General features: G+C 36.3%; 2 protein-coding genes across 4 annotated transcripts; one reads left to right on the top strand and one right to left on the bottom strand.

Moving 5' to 3' along the window:
- Window positions 1-194: 194 nt before the first annotated feature.
- On the top strand, window positions 195-15,159 carry tex14 (testis expressed 14, intercellular bridge forming factor). Of its 3 annotated transcripts, none has more exons than XM_077242314.1 (29): window positions 195-297; window positions 576-754; window positions 843-957; window positions 1,049-1,214; window positions 1,508-1,647; window positions 1,870-1,954; window positions 2,576-2,709; window positions 2,807-2,923; window positions 3,827-3,950; window positions 4,044-4,222; window positions 4,933-5,081; window positions 5,189-5,379; window positions 6,255-6,363; window positions 6,493-7,034; window positions 7,792-7,859; window positions 8,002-8,093; window positions 8,199-8,411; window positions 8,538-8,635; window positions 8,908-9,027; window positions 9,787-9,886; window positions 9,985-10,042; window positions 10,744-10,895; window positions 11,019-11,167; window positions 12,949-13,123; window positions 13,246-13,389; window positions 13,465-13,555; window positions 14,263-14,399; window positions 14,515-14,575; window positions 14,752-15,159. In XM_077242314.1, exons 2-29 carry the CDS (start codon window positions 625-627, stop codon window positions 14,795-14,797), a joined length of 3,885 nt encoding a protein of 1,294 aa, XP_077098429.1. In that variant the 5' UTR covers window positions 195-297; window positions 576-624; the 3' UTR covers window positions 14,798-15,159. The 3 variants fall into 3 exon arrangements, with proteins under 3 accessions (XP_077098429.1, XP_077098427.1, XP_077098428.1); XM_077242312.1 differs by having other exon boundaries at window positions 9,985-10,060; XM_077242313.1 differs by having other exon boundaries at window positions 292-430; window positions 9,985-10,060.
- Window positions 15,150-22,013, bottom strand: ska2 (spindle and kinetochore associated complex subunit 2). The gene is made up of 7 exons (XM_077242315.1): window positions 21,886-22,013; window positions 20,297-20,386; window positions 20,045-20,221; window positions 19,790-19,864; window positions 16,161-16,203; window positions 15,905-16,037; window positions 15,150-15,723 (listed from the first exon to the last, which is right to left on the bottom strand). Exons 1-7 carry the CDS (start codon window positions 21,913-21,915, stop codon window positions 15,579-15,581), a joined length of 693 nt encoding a protein of 230 aa, XP_077098430.1. The 5' UTR covers window positions 21,916-22,013; the 3' UTR covers window positions 15,150-15,578.
- Between the last annotated feature and the right edge of the window lie 661 nt (window positions 22,014-22,674).

The raw sequence follows: 22,674 nt of genomic DNA, 5'->3' as shown, positions 1-22,674 counted from the left end.
GTGTCAATCACAATGTTTTGCTAACAAATTGGATTCTCTTTTCAAAGTTTATGAAGTCTATTTATAAGTCTAAACAAAACATAAAATCACTATTTTAAATACTTCGAATCAATTATAATGAAATAAAACATGTCGATATTTCAAGATTCATCCAATAGCATCCATCCACCATTTCCCAACGTCCAATAGAATCATCAAGAACGAGTAAACCGCGTGAAATACATTACAGAATATCGAATTACTTCTTTCAAAACTTATTTTAAATTAGAGAAAGGCAGCTAAACTCTTCCTGAACTGGTAAATTATAGTGCGATAAATATGAATATTCAGATTACATGAGCTTTGTCTAATTTTGTCCGTTTGCTAGCATAGATGTAAGTTACGTTGATTACATTTAAAATTTAACGTTATGTTAGTAAGGAGAACTTCGGTTAGTTCTCGTTTCTTTTTTCACTTTCTTACTGTAATTAGTCAGTAAACAATGTTAAGCAAACATGTGTTAATCTCTCGTTAGGTTAGGTTTCTATGCTAAAACTATTCAACCTAGTAACTTAGGCCTAAATCATGGTTTACAGGTGAGGAAGAAGAAACCTCTGGAAACTTTACCCCTGGGACATCAGCATCATGACAGGGGTTCAGCCAATGCCCTGCCCGGTGCTCCTGGGCACCGTGAAAAGTGGAGGTTTGCCAGCCCTCCTGCACAGATACACAATTGAGAAAAAAGTAGCAAAAGTGGAGAAAGTCCTCAAAAAAGGTTTAAATACATCTCAGGGGCATTTCAAATGATTTTTACTTTGATTGTACGTGTTTCATTAATGCTTTTTGTATGCCACCTTCCATAGGTGTGGGAGTTGACAGCATGAACCACCTTGGACAGACACCACTCTTTTGCGCGTCTCTCCTCGGCTTTGCCAGTGTTGCAGAGAAACTTCTGCAGTATGGAGCAAACCCAAATCAGTAAGGCCAAACCTTCCCATAATCATCCATGGAGATTGTGTCGATATGAAAAATAGCATACTATCTCACGTGTGATGCTTATGTCCACCAGCCGCTGTAATGATGGTAGTACCCCCATCCATGCTGCAGTTTTCTCTTGTAATCCCTGGCTTCTGAGTTCACTGCTGGATGCTGGCGGGGACCTGCGTCTCCATGATGATCAGGGCCGGACTCCGAAGGACTGGGCCGAGGCAGGTGCTCAGGAGAACAGCCCCAAGGTCTGTGCTGCTTTGGTTCCGTATAAATAAAATACAGCATCAGCGCAGCCTTAATCTTTGTTTTTGTCATGACAGATTATATCATGGTGTAATTTATTATTTTAGATGATTTTATTTACAACATTTTCATAGTTTCATATTTAAAACATCACATTTCTGCAATTGTAATTACTATGTACATGCATTTATAAACAGTCTGTGTAATGCAGCTTATTGTGCTATACTTGCTGCTTCAGATGCAGTTTTTGCAGTGTAAAGATGCCATTTGACTAATTGTTCTTCCTTATCTACAGATGCTTGCTTTTCTGAAGAGATGCGAGTCTCAAATGCAGAGGCTGTTGCAGACGCATCTGTCCGGGGATGTGCGTTCCTCCCCTACCTCCTCAAAGACTCTCCTGAACTCTCCATCCCTGCTCAAGCTCTTGCTTCCTTGGTAAGATTTGCAGAAACATTGATCTTTATCAGTGAACACTTTCAATCTCTTTGTTATAGTGTCAATAAATCTTGAGAATGAGAAAGTAACAACACCTACGTTGGACAGTGATTTAATTACTCAGATTGCACAACAAATGGAAACTCAATACAGTACAAGTGTTTTTAGTACAAAAGTGAAAGTAAAAATTCAGTTTCTTTTTGTTTATGTCCTTTTCTTTAGGGGATATGAGCTCAGTCATGAAAATAAAACTAGCTATAAGATGTCTGCCTGTGATTTGATGATGCAGTGTTTTGGCTATGGAAAGGTTTGTGTAAACATGTTTTTCTCTCTTGCAAGTATTTTGAGAAGGTTAACCCTGAACAACCCTTGAACACACCAAGAATACACATTTCTTGGTAATTTTTATAAACCATTTCACATCGATGAACAAACTATGTTTTAAATCCTAGATTACTATTACAATGATTTATAGAATTGAAGGGATAGTTCAACCAAAAATTTTAATTCTTTCATCATTTACTCAATGTCGTACCAAACCTGTATGACTTTCTTTCTTCTTTTGTGGAAAACAAAAGAAGATATTTTGAAGAATGTTGGTTACCATAAAGTTTCGGTTCCCATTGACATCTATTATATAGACAAGAAGTACAATGGAAGTCAATGGGAACCGAAATTCTTTGGTTAACAAGATTCTTCAAAATACCTTAATTTATGTTCCGCAGAAGAAAGAAAGCCATACGGGTTTGTAACGACATGAGAGTGAATAATGACAGAATTTAATTTAATTTTTTTAGATGAACTATCCTTTTACGATTCCTCTACTCATTGGCACAGTAAAGCTACTAAACACAATGTCCTTTAACTTTTACAGCTTAATTCCAGTGAGCTGTTAGGATATATATATTTTTTTCTTTAATCATTACAGTTATGCTTTGAGAAGCCAAGGCTGAGTCTGGGATTGGCTGCTTCTGTGCCCTTGATATGTGACAGTGACTTAGGTCAAGCTAACGATGAGCCCCTCAATTCATTTATGTGTGGATCTTTCATACGCATGACCAAGTAAGACATTGTAATGAATTACCTTTTTAAATATGCTGCACATCAGATGAAAGATGTGATGGATATAACTACATTTTTTTGTTTAACCATGCCTTAGTTACAGATGGAAAGGATGTCGTGTCACGGTTAAAGAGCTAAATGATCAGATTTTGCAACAATGTGAAGAAAAAGATGGCCTTCTGGATCTACTCATTTCTGAGCAGGAGTATTGCTGGTAAGACTATAACAATTCCTGGAATAAAAAAAAGCCACAAAAGAGTTTGACAAACTCAACAGTTAACTTCTTTAGGTGGTAGGGCTGTTTTTTGTATCATATTTTTTTTAACTAAATGTTTATTAATGTAAAAGGTTTTCCCTTATACTTCATTTGAACTGGAATAATTAGAAGACCTTATAAAATAGTATTTCTTAGTGAAACTGAATGGAAAATAATGTATATTTTATCGATTGTGAATTAAATGAAACATGTTGGAGTGTGATATTATTGGTTAATATTATATTGCTTAATATTATTTTTCCTGTCTGCACAGCCTTTTGTCAGAAAAAAAAGTTATTTTAGAAGCAGATAAAGTTTTTATTTCGATAAAAGATATTAAAACATTTTTTGTATCATTGATATTCTGTTATAGTTTTTATTTTTATATTTTCTGTTTTTATTTTAAATGTAATTAAAGTTTTGTTGTTTTTTAAAATATGTCTATACATTAAAAAAACAGTTTTAGTTATAGTTTTTTAGTACTTAAACCAAATAAAAATAAGAAATGTTGCTTTAGCTAGCTACTGAAGCTTGCAGAAATAATTTTTATTTATTTAAAGTAACAAAACAGTTTTTTAGTGGTTTTAGTTTTAGTTAACTATAATAGCTCTGACTAGAATAATGCACTATTAAACCACTGACATTTATCAACAAATTTAATAAGGTCCATTTTGATTTCATGTTGACTTTAACTTCAGTCAAAATGTCCAAAATTGTTTAGATGGAATACTTCACCCAAAAAGGAAAATGTTTATCATCCTATACTCATGTAATTCGAAACCTATGTTTATATTCCTGCATTGTTATTTGTTATATAAATACACTGTGCAGAAGCCATGATTTCTATGATGTCCTCTGTAGTCAGGTGTCTCACCCGCACATCCTGATGCTGATGGCTGTGAGTATGTCCGCTGGCCTGGACAGCACAAGGCTGGTCTATGAGAGAGTGAATGTAGGATCCCTGTACAGTCTGCTTCATCAGAAGGTAATAATTGAGCATTTCAGAAAGCACAAATTTATACATGAGGGAAGTGGTTTTGTTTTAACTGTGTTTTTTGTTTCTTTTCACACTCTGCAGCGGGATGAGTTTCCTCTACTACAGCTGGTTGACCTGTTATCTGTGGTGCTACAGGTGTGTGAGGTGTTAATGTACCTGAACGGCCGATCTCTGGTGCTCCGGGCCCTTTCCTCACACACTGTACTCATAGTACACCCTGGAGTTGCCAAGGTTACGGGCCTCGGCTTCATGGTGCCCAGGTACACCGTCATTGCAAAAAGCACATATTAAAATATATAGACTATAAATTTAGAATAATTTGAATGAATGAAATGTGTAAATTAAATAGTTTATACAGGCGAAACTCGAAAAATTAGAATGTCGTGCAAAAGTTCATGTATTTCAGTAATTCAAATAAAAAGGTGAAACTAATATATATTTAGTATATAACTATATACATATGCATGATTATACTTTTCAGAGGGCCGATATTTCTGTATTTAAAATCCTTCTTTTTTTTATTGATTTCATGTAATATTCTAATTTTCTGAGATTTTGAATTTGGGGTTTTCATAAGCTGTAAGCCATAATCATCAAAATTATTACAAATAAAGGCTTGAAATATCTCACTTTGCATGTAATGAGTCTATATAATATAATAGTTTCACCTTCTAAGTTGAATTACTGAATTAAATTAAATGTTTTGAGTTTCACCTGTATTCATTATGGACATTCCATTCACGCCAAGGACGATAACTATTATGATATTGATAAAGCTATAGTTCTAAAATCCAGAATAAAAAGAATAATAGGCCTTTTTCACGGAAGGAATGGCCTATATCCGTTGCTTGTGTGGGTGCTAATATAGTTATCGTTATAGTTTTCTTTATAGTTATCGTTCTTGGTGTGAATGGGCCTTTACAGAATGCAATTTGAATCTTTAGTCATTTGATATGTTTTCCAACTACAGTGAGGGAACATGCCCCTACAGTGCGCCTCCTGTTCCTGTGCCTCTCAGCCTGATAAACTGGGCAGCTCCGGAAGTGATTAGATGTAGAGCATGTACAGGAAAAGCTGATCTCTATAGTGTGTGCACCCTTATACAGGAGATCTATACAGGTACAGGTCATGTAATGAAAACGATCTGTCATCTTTAATGTAGAGCTTGTGTGATAGATCTCTTTTTGTGTTGCTAGTTTGTAACGTGGTTGTGTTGCTTTGTACAGATGCTGTGCCATGGGGCCCCATGGACCCACGTTGCATAAAACGGTCAGTAGAGGCCGGTCAGGCTCTGATAGCACACCCTGCCGTGTCTGAGCCTTATTACCAGTTCCTGCAGACTGGCCTCCAGCACAAAGCCCAGCACAGGACCAGCAGCCTGCACGATCTGTGCTACAATCTACGCTGTTATATCAGAGTTTGTACATGGGTTTAGTTATGTTTCTATCTCATCAATCTGCACCAACATGCTCTCTTTTCTAGATGTACACTACCACTCAAAAGTTTGAAGTGGGTTTTAGATTCTTTTGTAATGTTCCTGAAATTCTTTTATGCTCATCAAGGCTGCATTTATTTGGTAAAAATAGTAATATCCTGAAATATTATTAGTTTAAAATAGCTGTTTTCTGTTTGAATACAATTTATTCCTTGATGGCTGAATTTTCAGAAGCAATTATTCCAGTCTTCGGTGTCACATGATCCTTCGGAAATCATTCTAATATGCTGGTTTGCTGCTCAAGAAACATTTATTATTATTATCAATGTTGAAAACAGTTGTGCTGCTTAATTAGTTTTTGGAAACCATGAATAGAAAGTTTTAAAGAATAGCATGTAATAATTGTTAATCAAGTACAAATTGTTACGAATGCTGAGAGATGAGAGAAACCACTTGCACACACTCATTTTTAAACAACAAAACTCCACATGAATAGACAGGAACATCTGACCCAAAACACGAATACGATCTACCATGAAACAACAAATAGCAAAGCACAAGAGAAACAAAAGGGCTTTATACACAGGGGCAAACAGGCTTAACAAGGAAACGAGGACTAGGGCAAGAAATACAACAAAGGTCAAGACAAGACATGGGTAAATATGTGACAAATCTTCCTGAACCCAACATTTTGAATGGTAGTGTATGTCTTATATTGCCCTTTATTTTTTTTTTATTTAATTTATAGATTTTATCTTTTCATCTATATTTTGGTCATGCTGTGCAAGGTTTTTCCAGGTATACAGAGATAATAGATGATAGCATGAGAGTGAATAGTGCAATCTAATCTGCTATAGGAGATAAGAAGCGAGAATAAGAGAAGTGGATGGAACTCTTGGTCGGCTCTTCAGTGCATTCCTGGATGGAACACTGACATTAATCAGGCGAAAGAGCAAGACGAAGCTGGTGAGATTTCCATCCAGCCATGATTAGGGAAACATTTAGAGTCTAGACAATTATCACTTTTGCAAGAAATTGCCTGCTAAGAACATTAATGTAATGAAAGACTTTGATTGTCCTATACTTTCCTTTTAGTATATCAGAACTGCAGGACTGCAGTACACAATGAGATCCAGGAACATCACCTAGAAAAAATCTACACAGAAGAAGAGAAGTCCACCTCAGACACTGATGACCTCCACTGGGATATTTCGCATCATGACCACATTCCATTGCATGAATGGCCTATTACCCATCATTCTCCAGTCTCTGAACCATCGTGTTCTAACTATACGGATACAGACAAGGATCTGGCAATCAGTAGCTCCATCTCAAAGCATACTGGCTCCATTGTTCTCAACCTTAAAGTGTCTGAGGTTCTTCTACAGCAAGCTGAGCAGAGTCTGGATAATGTGGAGGCGACTCGATTGAGCACCCCATGCTTTGACGAGGTGGATGCTGTGGTGAAGAGGGTGAAAATGGAGAAAGAGCGCAGTGATAGTGTTTGGAAGGCTTTCGGGCCACCGTCCAAAAGTTATATACACGAGTGGACGATTAATGCAGATGACGAGGTCAGTCAGTACAGCTCAGCTCAAGATGAGAGCTTTGAGAGCACATCCTATCCTAGTAGTGTACAGGTATGTGCGCACAACCTTTAATATAAAATATATTTTATATAATATAAAAATATGAACTGCTAAAATGTTTGGGGTCAGTTAGATTTTTAATGTTTTTGAAAGAAGTCTTCAGAAACGGTCACCAAGGCTGCATTTATTTGATAAAAAAAAACATAATATTGTATGAAATATTATTACAATTGAAAATATATTACAATAGAAAATAGTTATTTTAAAATGTAATTTATTCCTGTGTTGATTTTCAGCATCATTACTCCAGTCTTTAGTGTCACATGATTCTTCAGAAATCATTCTAATATGCTGATTTGCTGCTAAAGGAAACATTTATTAGTATCAAACAATTGTGCTGCTTAAAATCTTTGTGGAAACCGTGATATACTTTTTTCCAGGATTCTTTGATTAATAGAAAGTTCAAAATAACAGCAATGATTTGAAATAGAAATTATAGGTAACAATGTAAAAGTCTTTACTTACATGTTTGATCAATTTAATGTGTTCTTGCTGAATAAAAGTACTAATCTTTAAAAACAACAACTTTTGAACGGTAGAGTACACACACATACACTATACTTCACCTTCAGAATATCACCAGACTTGTATGATCAACTAGCTGGGAGTTACATGTTAAACTAAATTAGTGACAATTACCACTAACAAAGATCAGATACTAACAAAAAAATAATGGAATAGCAATTAGTGTAGGTTGATGATTTAAATAATATATAGAAAACAATATGAGGAAAAACTTTACTTACAGGAGGAGAAAAGTGACTTCAAGAGAGTCGAAGCAATAAAGAGAGGACAGCAGCAGACAGGACGTCAGAGGTACAACAGTACAAGTGCATTAGCAGAAAAAGACTAATACAAGTCGTATACAAAACAGGAGTATAATAGATAGGACGACAGAAAAGATATATGAGCAAATAGGCAAGAGAATGACAAAAATAAGCAAATGCATCTCTTTCAGGTTGAATGTGCAGCTTGGGTTGTCGGAGACACAGAAAGACAGAGCACACCGATCTCTCGCAGAACATTGCCTAACAAAACCCACATGGACCAGTGAGAGACAACAGCCACTCCATTCATTATCTTCATGTGCAGTTGATCCAGTTTAAAAAGAAAAGTGTTGAAAAGGTATGCGATCTGTCTTGTGTGCCGGTTCAGGTGAGGTTAGTGATATGGTGGCCCTAATGGCACGTGGGTGTTTGGGGAAACCACTGGGTGCTGTGGGCAGCAGTGACAGTGAGGACGTAGAGGAGCAACAGCTTCACCTACAGGACTTGCAGAGATACAACATCAGACATAGTGTGAACAGCTACCCGGAATCTGAGACCCTGGAAAGCACTGATTTGGAGCAACTGTTCAAGAGTTTTGCTGGTAGTAGAGCTATGCCTGAAATTGCTGTTAATGTATTTCATATATTCATGTTTTATTTTGGTTACATTTAGTATTAAACTGCATTTTTAAATAATTAACTCATTTTCAAATTCTATTTACGGCCAGGTATTCAGAGTGATAGTGAGGAGAGCACAAACTACCACACTATCAATCAAACTTTTGACGTGACCAATGGAGTGCTGGAGACTACAAGCCAAACTGAGGTGATAAACTATAACCTTTATTTATACTTGTTCTGTGGTGTTCCCCCACATATATATTTGTTTTTTTCCCCATGTAGAAGTTTTAAAGGTACAGTAACAAAAACAGCTTTTTGTGTACTAGTTTAAGGCTGTTTAATAAGAGCTAGGGGAGTTTAATAAATAGTCATTTGAAAGTAAATTATGACTGGAAAATGTATTTACAAATATACGATTTCTGCATATGTAAAATGTTGAATTTCTAATGTACTATTTAATGTCTTTTGTGTCCAAAGGATGAGGGAAGTTCGGATACTTCGGCTTATACACAGACCCCTTTAGAGCCGTCTAGTGTGTTCTACACACCCAAACACCACCGGTCAAAAAGCACATCATCTGGTGTAGAGCATTCTCAGGTGAGAGTGGACATTTAAGTTAGTTTTGTCATATAACACTCTAACTCCTGGTTTCACAGACAAGGCTTAAGCTAGTCCCAGACTAAAATGCATGTTTTTTTTTTACATTTGTTTATTGATTTTTTCAGTGACATAAAATCAAGAGTTAACAATTCGGGAGTCAAAACCGTGTCAAGTACAACTAACAAGGAAAAAAAATAAAATAAAAAACAACCCCCAAAAAAAAAAAAAAAAAAAAAAAAAGGTCATCCATTACTAAATAAAAGCCCAATATGTTTGCTTACAGAGAGATAAATAAAAAACATCCCAGCATGCTACAAATTCACACAAGAAAAAATTCACAATTAGAAGACAATCAGGGTGAATACTCTGGAATAGCCGTGAAAATCAATCCCTCAACATGTGCAAAAAATGGACCAAGTTTTATTCAATTTTGCAAGAGAACCATGTATCGAGCACCTAACTTTCTCCAAATTCATGAACTGAAGGATGTCCCTGATCCAGGACGAGTGAGAAGGCGGCGCACAGGAGAAACACAGGAGACCTCTAGAGGCCCGGATACAAACAACACGAGGCAGGATGCTGACACTCAAGATGCACACCAGAAATGTTTTTTCTAAGGCACATTTATAAAAGCTACGTAGATGTCCTAATTGAACTAAGGCCTAGTCATGACTTAGTCTATGCCCTGTCTGTGCAGCCGGGCCTAAAATATAGAAGAATAAAGTCAATATCTTTCGTAAACCCTTTATTTCTCAGTCACTGAGCTCAGAGGATGAGTTGGACGTCACAGTGGAAGTGTGTCGACCCAGCACATCTCCAGCAGAAGAAAAACAAGCTGTAGAAAACAGTCTGAGTGGTATACAGATGAAACACTCTGCAATCATTGTATTGCCAGCTTTGTGGGTAAAGTTTGTCCATTTTTCTAACCTTTATATCGCCCTTATTATTATCCAGAATACCAGCTTGCTCAAGAGGACTCGAAGGAGTCTGAATCCATTACCCCTGTGCACAGGTACATTCCTACCCTCAGGTAAAAGAAATTAAGCATTTCACGCAAAGCTCAACAGCAGATGGAATTAATTTGTTGTAATAACTATGATTTTTTTATGAAGTGTACAGTGAATTCAAATATTTGGGGTTAGTTGGACTTTTTTCAGCATGAACACATTAAAATGATCACAAATAACAGTATAGACATTTTTGGTAACACTTTATTTTACAGTGATCTTGTTACATAAGTTACATGTAATTACCATAGTAATAACAGTAAATGATGCATAATTACATGCAACTAACCCTCAACCAAACCCTAATCCTACCCTAACCCTATAGTAAATACATGTAGTTGCTTAATATTACTCAGTACTTAATTATATAATTAAACTGTAACAATGACACCTTAAAATAAAGTGTAACCACATTTTTATATATACTGTTATAAAAGATTTCTATTAAAAAAAAAATGCTGTTTTTTTTACTTTCTATTCGTCAAAGAATAGAAACAATTTTAATGTTTTTACTGTTTGTTGATAAAGTAATAAAGTCTTGCTGAGCATTAGAGACTTTCAAAAACATTAAAAAATCTTACCAACCCAAAACTTTTGAAAGGTAGTGTATTTTGTCTGTTGAGTCCATTGCAAATAAAAATAACAATATTGACTTCCTTCCTTCCTTCCTTCTGTCCTCTGTGCTTTGGTGTATTTGTTTGATCAGTTGTTTGCCAGACCTCGCTGAGATTGCGGACCTCTCCAGCATATCCTGTTCACCGGCCCAGCACCAAAAGTGGCTGGGGTCCGCCGAAGCCCCGCCGATCCCTCACAGCAGAAAACATCCACCCTGCAACAGCACCCCACGCAGCCCAAAAGGTATGAAGTGAATCAGAAAAATATAACATGCATCTACATAGGCTTCACTTTTAGGATTAATCAAAATTCAGAGTACATTCTGTGGGCCAGTTTTATGTAATTGTGCACACTGTTTAATTACAGGTCGTAGGACTCTTCAAGATGTGCAGATTGGCTCTGAGCCCCTCCCTCACCTCCAGAGCCTGTTGGACACATCACCATGGGGCAGTGCCCCATCCCACACTGTCTGCACAGAGAGTTACGCCACAGCCAGCGCAGGAGACAGCAGCAATGTCAGTCAATCATATTTGAATAATACATTTCTGAAGTATATCAACGGTCATATGGCTATCGGATGATATGTGTTTTTATAATGTTATCTGTATCAATCCGATAAGTCAATTAAACTGATCATTTATACTTAAAAGTGCTGTATGTAACTTTTTCACTCGACTAAAGCATAAAAATACCATAATATGTTTGCAGATATTTATAAGTTCACATACTCATTTCTCTGAAAAACAATGCCTACAGCCAGTTATCTCGCCCACTGCCAGTTCACCCAATAGTATTTCGACACCCCGGGATGCCAGTTGGCAGGAAACACAGCGTATTGCAGCCAGCAAACAAACTGGATCAGAGATTGCAGATTCTACACAACCTTATAAGCCTCGGTATCCATCTAAAAATCTCTATGAACGAGAGCATATTAAAACGCGGATAAATCAACTCATCATTACCTTACAGTGTGTAAGTCTCCTCGGCTTTCATTGTCAATTGACCCTTCGCAGGGAGCTTGATTGACAGGTGACCTGACCAATCATACCATCGCCATTTTGTCCGACAAAGCAGTCAGGAGAGTTAGTAGATTAACATGGGAGGATTTGAACTTGAAAAACTGAATATACTGATGCCTTTCCGCAGTTAAAACAACATTCCTTCTTATGTTCGTTCATGTTTATTTGATGCTATAAATGAACTAGAAGGAAGAGATGATCGGTTCACGAGCAGCTTTAACCGAGGCTCTACAGCGATCTGTCACGACACATTATAGAGCCACAAAACGGTATTTATTGTTTAAATTTCTTTTTAAAAATGACCAAATTTGAAAGGTGAGTCTTTGTTTAATATGTTTAATATCAAAAGTAACCGAAAGTAACCTGGTCTGTGCTGTCAGCGTATTGTCAGTCTCCTCTCTGATCCGCGATGTATTTTTCACTACGTGAGAACATGGTGTGTGCGTGAGAGCGGCGTAGCTTGTCGGACATAGCGACAGTAACGAAGGGGGGCGGGTCTTTGCCAAGGGTCAATTGCGCTCGTTCCTGTTGCGTGTCTCACACTGGCAAACCGCGTGAGCGTCGAGTCTGAGGAGGAGGGTGCAGGGAACATTATCACAGACTGCACCTTTAAATGAACACTCCAAATTATTAATGCTTGTTGGCTTGACTAATGTTAAACATAAATAAAATGTCTACTCAGAGCCTGTTTATTGTCCAGGACACACATTCATTTTGTTTCTATAATCTTTGTTATATTTGTGTCATTTTATTGCATAAAAGAATGTTGGCTATAGATGTGTATCATTTCATTCATTATTTTTGATTAACCTTTATATGTTATTATAATTATTAATATTATTTCCAATTTAGACTTTTAATGTGAGTGTTTTTTTTTTAATCAGTCTCTAAATGTAGAATGATAATATCTAATTGACCTATATTTCAGTTATTGGCTTCAAAATATTATAAATGATCAGTTATCAGCCAAAACATCTACATCAGTGCATCTCTAATCTTTCTAATATGTGCTTTTAAATGTCATGTTGACTACCGGGAGAATTTGATAGCACACTCTAGCCATCAAATATCTTCAATATTGACGTCTTCAACGCATGTTTTGACAGAGTTCACTCAAAATGTTTTATTGACTTTGTATTATATACAAATGCTTATTGTTATTGTTTTGTTGTAAAAGCTTTCATTTGACAAAAGTAAATGTTCCATTATCTTATTATATTTGCATCAATATATTCACAGGTATTACATTTAAAATGACATCCTGCATCTCTTTTCAGACGAATGCCTCTGTGTCTAGCGTCCTGCAGTCTCCATTTAAAAGAGAAATGTCTAAGGAGGAAACAGACTCTCCCTCTAGCGGTAATGCAGAGTTCACCACTGCCAGCTCTGGAGCAAGACAGACCACTGAGACCAGCCAGGAGACCAGTGAAGAGATGGAGCATCCTATTGACAGTGTGCATTTATAATTCACTGCTATAGTGTTCCAAAAATTCATTATGGGATGTATTGTTAAAGTATTAATGATTTTAGCAATTGCTATGGTGTGAGAATCAAACTGTTTGTGATTCCTGTAGAGAATAATGATGTGGATGAGGAAGTAGGTGACGACCCGTCTGATTCTAAACATCAAGAGTCCTCTGATGAAAAGGTGTTTGAAGATGAAGGCATCTCAAAGAGGAAGGAAGAGTGTATGGGTGAAAACCCGTGTCAGATACATGGTGAGACGGATCTACATTGGGACTGTCATTTAAATTTTTAAAAGGAATTCAAATGATGTACGTTTTTATTTTCAGACCAGAATCCAGATCTTAACTCTGCTGATATGGAAAGTAATGCAAACTCTCAAAAGAGCAATAAGAGTCACAGCCTTGATGACACTGAGAGGTAAAACCCAATACTTTGCCTTAGTAAGGGGTATTTCATCATTGGTTGATAACTTTCTGACAGCGTTGATAAAAATATAATAATAACCTGCATAATGATTTTAGGGCTGTTTGGATAGAGAAATGGAGCTATATTTAACACGATATTGCCCTCAAAAATGAGGATCTATTTACACTTCATGTGTCTTTATAGCTCAGATAGTTATCCACTTAGATATGCAAATTTCATAACCTTTTTTTGTTTTTGCGACCGGATTTTTTTCCCCTATTGTGATTGGGGAAATTATTATATTAAAATAATTATTATACTATTATTTCCCATACAAGTGAAACTGTTTCTCAAACAATAAAAAACATTAGTTTTGATTGAAGATTATGAGCACAAAATAAATAAAAAAATACAAATATGTGCATGGATAAATTGCATTTAGAAAAATAAGAATAGTCAATTTTGATTTCATTGTTTTAAAATGAATCAGAATAGTACATTAAAAGTCTACAGCAGTAAGGGGTTGATATGTATGTTTATCAATATTTCTTTATGTACAAAATTTGGTAAGGAGGTCAGTGTAAAATCTTGCTGACAGCTATTTTAATTGAATGTTTTGTTCATGTTTTTGGATTCAAGTTATTAGGTCCTCTTATGTTTTTTCCTCTCCTAAAAAAATAAATAAAAAAAGAAGATACTTCTACTTTGAAATCTTGCAGAGCAAGCTCCACCTTTGATGAGGATCTGGAAAGAATGCTTTCAGAAAGAGCCCCTAGACAGAGAACCACTGACATAAAAGGAGAGGGGGATGTGAGGGACTTGGGCTGTCCAGAAAGAGACTGCATAGAGACAGCAGGTAAGTGGAAAGAAGTTATGGGGTCTTTTTTGGCCTTCTTTAAAGGTTCAGTAAATAAGCTCAAACGCAGACTGTAGTGTTTAACTGGTTGAAGCCCTGTTGATTCTCTCTGTAGAAGGCATAAATGAGCTGGGAGAGAGGATTGAGGCAGCTAATCAGGAGAACCATCCTAACAGGTGCACAAGAAGCCTAAAAAAAATGCATTTGACCCAGGAATACTTACTGTTTATAATAGACTTTTAAAACACTTCAGCCTTAGAAATTAAGGTTTTACAAATAACTTGATAACTAGTTAATTCCCCTGCCCCAAATTAATTTTTATAATTTCAATGTTTGTTTGTTTTATCATCAGAATTCTTGAGCATACACCTCCAGAGTCAGTCAAACCACATAGTTAAAGAGGAGCCGATCTCTTGGATTTCCTCAAGGTCTCTTGCATCTGAATCGTTTCCATTTTAGATGCTTAAGGCATGTGGTTTGTGTTCCTTTATGTTGAATTTACTGTTAAAGGAAAAAGATCTTTCCAAATAAAAACCTTTAGCTTTTAAACTTGTTCTTAACATCTGCACATCAAAGCTGCAGTTCTAGTGTTGATGTTACAGTTGACTAGCAGATGATGTTGTTCAAGGTAATATATATATTTTTTTTAAATGATTTTGACATTCTGTTTGATGTTGCTACAAAAAATGTATTGCTATTTGTCGTGTTATGTTTAGTAAAGCTTCTAAATAAAACACGTATATGCATATATATATATAAATAAGACATTTTATTGCATACAAAAAAATGAATTTACTGAATCTTACATTCAAATACAGTCTCCTTTGCTTTACTGAGATCTTGACGATCTAAAGTTACATAAACACCTGTTTAACTTCACACAAAATATAAACTCTTATGCTGTACAGTTTCTTTCTTGTACAAATCTAATGATTCCAGGTCATGATATAATTTAATACAGCAGCATAACAATGCTGAAGAAATTAAGTTTATTCCTTAAAAAGTTAGTTTCTTATGTATGCAATCCCAATTAATGGATATACTGAACTTAACAGAATGTTTCTGAAATGTTGTCTAGTACGCCATCATTCAAGTGTGTGTAGAGGGGTTTTACTATGGAATGGAATATACTACAACTGGAAGTAACTTGAGGCTTTACGCATTTTGATGGGGTTGCATCTATTTTGTCCCGGTTTCCTTTGCCAGCAATGACACAAGTCCTTTCTTATCCAGCTCAATGAGTTTAAGGTGTTGTAAGGTCTTCATTGCAGATTCACTGACTTTCATTTTTAACTTCTTCATTCTCTGAGTGCTTATCGGCCCCCTAAAGTCACCAGAATGAAAAGACTTAGATCCAATGCATTAGAAATCAAGTTTGATCTCTTAAACTTGTTTGAAGCCTTAAACTTAAATCATGCCTTAAGCCTTAAATCATGTTTGAACCCTTAAACTTCACTACATTGTGAATCATGTTAGGGCTTAGGGTTAAATATGACCAGACAAACCTGTTCTTATCTGAGAAGTACTCAGATAACTGCTTATTGAGCATGTTAAGGTCATCCAGCTTCAAGTTACCGCGTACACTCCGCGGGACAGTCTCAAATGTACCCTCAGACACCTCTTCATGCATGTTCCGTGCTGCAAGACAGACAAAACAGCTATATATATTACAATTATTGAGACTGATAAAGATGCTGTTCACCTTTGACATTGTGAAAATGTTACAGCTGCTTTATGTTGATGGATTTCTTCTGTCCTTACATTCAGACTGTGCTTGAGTTTGAGGTTCCGATGTCGGCATGGCCTAAAGAAAAAGAAACCCATTCACAATAGGAACAGAGACATACAATACTGTTCAAAAGTTAGAAATGTATACTGTTATTCAGCAAGGACACATTAACTTGATCAAAAGTGACAATGATATTTGTGTTACAAAAGTTTTGCCATTCAAATATATGCTGTTCTTTTGAATTTTCTATTAACCAAGGAATCCTGGAAACAAAAAATTCATGGTTTCCACAAAAATATATAGCAACATTTGCCATTTCAGAAATAAATTAAAATGTAAACTATATTAAAATACAAAACAGTAATTTTACAACATTACTGGTTTTGCAGTATTTTTGATCCAATACAGTTGGTCGGAATGAATGGCACCCCTGGGAAATATTATCAAAAATGGCTGTAGAAAATAAATCTGCATTGTTTATCCTTTTGATCTTTCATTCAAAAAATGTGCAAAAATCTAGCCTTTCATTGAAGTTAAAGAATAGAAAGTGGGGGGGGGGGGGGGTCACATTATGAAATAAATGTTTTTCTCTAAAACACGTTGGCCACAAATATTGGCGCCCTTTTATTAAATACTTTTTGCAAACTCCTTTTTAAGATAACAGCTCTGAGTCTTCTCCTATAATGCCTGATGAGTTTGGAGAACACCTGACAAGAGATCAGAGTCCATTCCTCCATACAGAATCTCTCCAGTCCAGATCCTTCAGATTCCCAGATACATGTCGGCGCTTCTTCTCTTCAGTTCAGCCCACTCATTTACTCTAGGGTTCAGGTCTGGGGACTGGGATGGCCATTGCACATCCTTAATTTTGTGCTCATTGACACATGTTTGTGTTGATTTTGAGTTTGTTTTGGATCACTGTCCTGATGGAAGATCCAAACACAACCATTATAAGATTTCTAGCAGAAGCCGTTAGGTTTTGTTTTTATATCTGTTGATATTTGATAGAATCTACAATGCCATGTATCTGAACAAGATGTCCTGGACCTCCAGAAGAAAAATATGCCCACAACATTAAAGATCCAACGGTATGTTAAATTGTACACATGGGGTACTTTATATCCTTGTGTGCACCAAACCCATCTAGTGGGTTTGCTGCCAAAAAGCTCTTTTTTTAAGTTTCATCGGACCACAGAACCCTGTGCTGTTTGAAGTTCCAGTCATTTGTTGGAGTTGTTTACTTGATGAGCGAGGAGGATTTTTCTTGAAACCCTCCCAAACAACATGTGATGTAGGAGTTGTTTTTTTTGTTTTTTTATTGGTAGGTTTCTGACCCCAAGACTCAACTTATCTCTGCAATTCTCCATCTGTGATCCTTGAAGAGTCTCTGGCCACTCAATCTTTCCTTCTCACTGTGCATTAAGACAATATAGACGCACGTCCTCTTCCTGGCAGATTCGTAATATCTTTAGTTGATTGGAACTTCTTAATTATTGCCCTGATGGTCAAAATGTGGATTTTCAATTCTTTAGCTATTTTCTAATAGCCATTTTGTGATGCTCAATCTTTTGATGCACATCAGAACTATATTCTTTAGTTTTACTCATTGTGGTGGATGATTAAGCAGGGATTAAAGTTCTCCGTCGCTACGACGGATTTCCGTTAATTGCAGCGAGTCTATGACGGATTTCCGTCAATTGCAGGGTTCTTGTCTGTCCTTATGTTCCTTAATGTCCTAAATTCACTTTTCATAATTTTAAGGCCGTAAATAGGCTTTCATTTCTCAAATAGTGTGATAAATGTCTTAATTTTAGTTTGAACAGGTCTTAAATGAAGGAAAGACGAGGTGTATTCACCCTGCGGAGGGGGATGTGATAAAGCCTGGATTGGAGCGAAAGCACGTTCCTCTCTCCACTCTAAGCATTCTGTAATCACTTCGCTTATAGTCCAGTCCGGCTTTTCAATTCCCGCTCACTCAATCCCCCGTGTTCACTCAATCAATCTTTTTGGAGAAGTGCATGTCAGGCTACAGCTGGTTTGCTGCGGTCCGAATCCGAGCGCGTTTGTTCCCGGCGCCCCCCGCAGCGTTGGTCTGGTTTCAAACTCAACTTGATTCTATCCAACCCTGGTACGTTTGTGTTCATATTACATCATCGCAAACGTGCACGGCGCATGATAGAAAACAGAACGCGGGTCAATATTGGCCGTTTCTCAATACCAAGTACGCAAACTTCGGACTTGCCAAGTTCGACTCAGGAGAACAACTCCCGAGGACGCGCGTCCGGTTATCTCTTTATGTATATTTTAGGCAACAATAAAACAAAATATGGTATAAAATACAACTCTGCCTCTTTTCATCAACAATCAAACGAAATATATATAAAACACCTCTTTTCATTTATAAATGAACATATTATCATAAACAAACATATTAATGGCCACACAAATGTGGTTCAGGCAACGCACATTGATTATCTTCACTGCATATATTTATAGCAACACGAAATATAAAACACAACCCTGCTTATTTTTGTTTTCATTTAAAAAATATGAAACATTATTAATCATTAAAACTGACATTTAACAAACAGAGACAGGGTTGTATCGTTTTATTTTATTATGCATGTACACAAACAGTAAAGAGAATGCATAGTAAAATACATATAAAGAATATTTTAGAATATATAACATTACACAACCCTGTCTCTTTTTGTTAAATGTCAGTTTTAATGATCAATAATATCCAGTATAAAAGTATAAGTAGCCTAATAGGTAGGCTATAAGAAGCTATACAATGAGAAATAAATCAAACAATTCAGTCAAACATAAGACAGCTCTCTAATAGGCTGCAAAGTTAAAGTTAAATAGCCTAAATATATAAAGTAATGTAACTTCACTTTGCCCTCAGCCAAACGATTTGCCATGGAACAAACTATATATTAATATATTTAGCATTGTTTGGTCTTATAAGATAAATAAAAATATGCACTGAAAAGTTATGTAGATGGTTGATTATTTGTCAAGCTAATAAAAATGTTTTCATAGATTAAAATAGCTTTTAAAATACACAAACTGGCAATATTAAAGCGGTTTAAAACATCTCCCCTTAAAACGCTATTGGTCTCGACTATTTAAATAAAGTTAAAGGAATATGAAAATTTCAGTCAGAAGAATTTTTTTCACTTTAATCCCTGTGATTAAGGGAATTTGGCCTTTGTGTTTCCTCATATTTAAATTCCTGTGAAACAAGAAGTCATAGCTAGACAATTTCATGTTCTTAGTCACCCTGGTATGCTAAAAAAAAGGTTATTAATGGGAATATACTTTTATAGATATTTTACACATAAAAAATATTTTAAAAATATACATTTTACCCCCCCCCCCCCCCCCCCAACCACTTTCAATTCTTTTACTTAAATGAAAGTCTAGATTTTTTGCAATTTTTTTGAATGAAATATCAAAAGGATAAACATTGCCCAGATGTATTTTTTACAGCCATTTCTGATCATATTTACCAGGGGTGCCATTAATTCTGACCACAACTGTAAATGCATGCAGCCATAAGAAAATTCTTTCAAAAATCTTACCGACCCCAAACTTTTGAACAGTAGTGTAGTTGTGTAATTATGATAAAAAGCATTTTTTAATAAAACTGTCTAACCTCTACATTTAAAGCGGCAATGGATGAGCAGAGAGCATCTCTCGCTTCTTGTTCTTCTTCTGTCAGTGGAGGAACCTTGAACACCAGAATTCCCATTAGCACACAGCGTCCGAACCACAAACATCATGGAACTACTTTATTTTTCAATCTTTACCCTGGTAAAAATCATTGTGTATGGCCTCTAGTTTAATAACATTGGCAAGGACCCTTTGGTTTTGTTAGACTTGTGCTCTTGTTGCACTAGTGAATGAATACCTGCACATCTGCTGTGTTCTGCAGCTGTTGAACCAGCTGTACTGTCGTGTCCAAGTGAGCTCGTATGGAGTCCATGGATCGTTTCTGTTCTGCTGCGATCTCCTCCACTTGAGTGCACAGGGCCGAATGGCGCGCTTTGATCGCCGACAGGTTCTCCAGCAACTGAACCGGGTTTCCCTGAAATCCACGACCACAGATTTAGAAAAACAGACTCGGTCATTATTTAAAATGAATAAATGTATACAAACTTACCTCAAACGAGCCCGCTTCACGCACATTTGCCATGAAGTCAAATTTCAGCCGTTTTTCCACATATTCTATATCAGCTTCTGCTTTCTGGAACTACAAGGACATGGATCTAAACACCATCATTCAGAACATTTGAGTCAGGAGTTGATTGCCATTCATATGCTTTAGCATTTATTGGCCCATCTGAACGAGGGCACGATCTAAAACCTGAAACCCTATTAGCAATATTGCACTACTCTGAACACAGTGGACAGCAGAGGCAATACTGATAGGGTCCCAAGAATTAGGATTAGACATTATGACCTGCAAAACAGAAAACAAACAACAATTTGCCAACTGAGATGGTGCACCTCTTTGAAAAGTTGTAAACATTGTGCAAAGCTGTTCTCAGATGCTTTGACAATACTATTGCACTGCTAGCTGTCCAATACAGTAGTGCAATGAAGTCAGAGCACCTGTTAACAGCAATTGATGTGACTGGCCAAGTTGTTGACCCTACCTTTGAGAAAAATCCCTGGCCAATGCCCTTTTAACATTGCACTGCTTTAATAACTGGGTTATCAGTAGTACAATATAAAAGGGGCACTGGACAGACAGTACGCATTCAGGGTGGTCCTTTTGCATGCTGAAATATCCAACAATCATGTAAATAATGCCAATTAAAAGCCTGGGAAGAAGAACACAGTTTTAACATAAACATTAGAAAACATAAACCCTATAGTGCTGATATCCAGATATGTAGATGTTTCATAATATGGGCAATACTTTTAAAAGTGAGTGTTTAAGTGTGTGTGTGTGTGTGTGTGTGTGTGTGTGTGTGTGTGTGTGTAATATACACATACAATTTCTGGCAAGCTAATATTGCGCCCCCTATCGTTTCCTCGTATTAATGATATTTAAACATGCAAATATAAAATTACTAAAGGTTGAAGGTTTTACTAAAATCATAGAATAACAAAAATGACTTTTATGAGATTTTGCAGGCATGCAATTTGTCAGAAGCTTCACAGACTAAACGTTTACACAGATCTGTGCGTCGTCCAGAAATAATGGACACATTTTATATTAATTTTATCCGTTAATAACAACTGCGACATTAACTCGATGTATATAAGCCTGTACAGTTTAAACGTGAATAAAAACCTTATTGAATTATGTATAGGAGTAAGTCGGGCTGCAGCGCAGTTTGGCGGACAGACGCACAGGCCCTCCCGCACCCGCACTCTCCTCACTACCGACCAGCTATCGAACCAAATAAACATTTTCAGGCTGAATGCCAAGGTTTCGTTTCAAAATATTCGCATTACAGTAATTTAATGATATGAAGACTGATATTGCTGTAATTATTATTAAATAATGTAATTAGCTTTGGCACTAGTTAGCCATCCAGCTACATGTTTTTCGTAATTTTCTCCCCTCCAACCAACCTAAGGGAAAGACAGAGGTATATAGAGAACATGTATTTTTTCATGTTTTATTCTGCATTACGTCATCTAATGCAAAGGCACCGGTATTATTAACAAATAGACGAATACCGTCACTTTACAAGGGAAAACATTTGATGGAAACGTTTGCCTGAAAAAACAGCTTACCATCGCCTCCAGCTTATCAACTGTCTCCATGTTGAATAGTTTACATTCCTAAAGCAGCCCCGGAAATATAAAGCTCGCAGCAGAACGCAAGACCTTCTCTGATTGGTCAGCTGTCAGAGAGCGTGGAAGGTGATTGGTCAGTTTGGAAGGAGAAAGAGCGGAAAGGGGGTGGTATATTCGGGATGGAATTCTAACGTACTGTCTTGTACGTACTACAGTAAATGTATACTGCGCATACTATTTATAATTGAATGTGAAATATGAATCCGTATTAAATTAAAATACCCCCCCCCCCCCTTTGTTGTATTGTGGGATACAGTGTTTATTGGAAAGAAAAACAATTATTTTGCATTCTGTAAATTCTGTAAAAACTTTTGTCACTCAGATCAAATAATGAATCAAATTTATAACTTCTTTTTTATACACCACACTAAAATGTCAAGTATGGAACACAGTTTTCTTTGCTGTAAGCTGTGGTAAAATTTTGTTGAATAAAGTAGGTCATCCAATTACTCTGCATGCAGAAAACATAGCCAGGCTCAGCACAGTATGTATACTCTATATCACTACACTGTACAGTATTCAGACTTTACACTACATTAGACTTTACTAATCTATATTTATAATAATAGTTCACAAACATTTTGTCCCAGGCTTTGTAAAATATAGCAAGAGACCTGTTTTATTCTCCAACATGTAATGTTTCAGGCCAGGGTATAATTTTAGAATAATCATGCTCCTAGACAAATTCAGTTTTAAAACTAAATTCTTAATAGGCCAGGAGCAATT

Source organism: Siphateles boraxobius, unplaced genomic scaffold (assembly GCF_051911475.1).
Source record: "Siphateles boraxobius isolate OS27281-9 unplaced genomic scaffold, OSU_SipBor_1 25, whole genome shotgun sequence".
Classification (NCBI taxonomy): Eukaryota; Metazoa; Chordata; class Actinopteri; order Cypriniformes; family Leuciscidae; genus Siphateles; species Siphateles boraxobius.
This window is presented reverse-complemented; position numbering and strand designations above follow the sequence as displayed.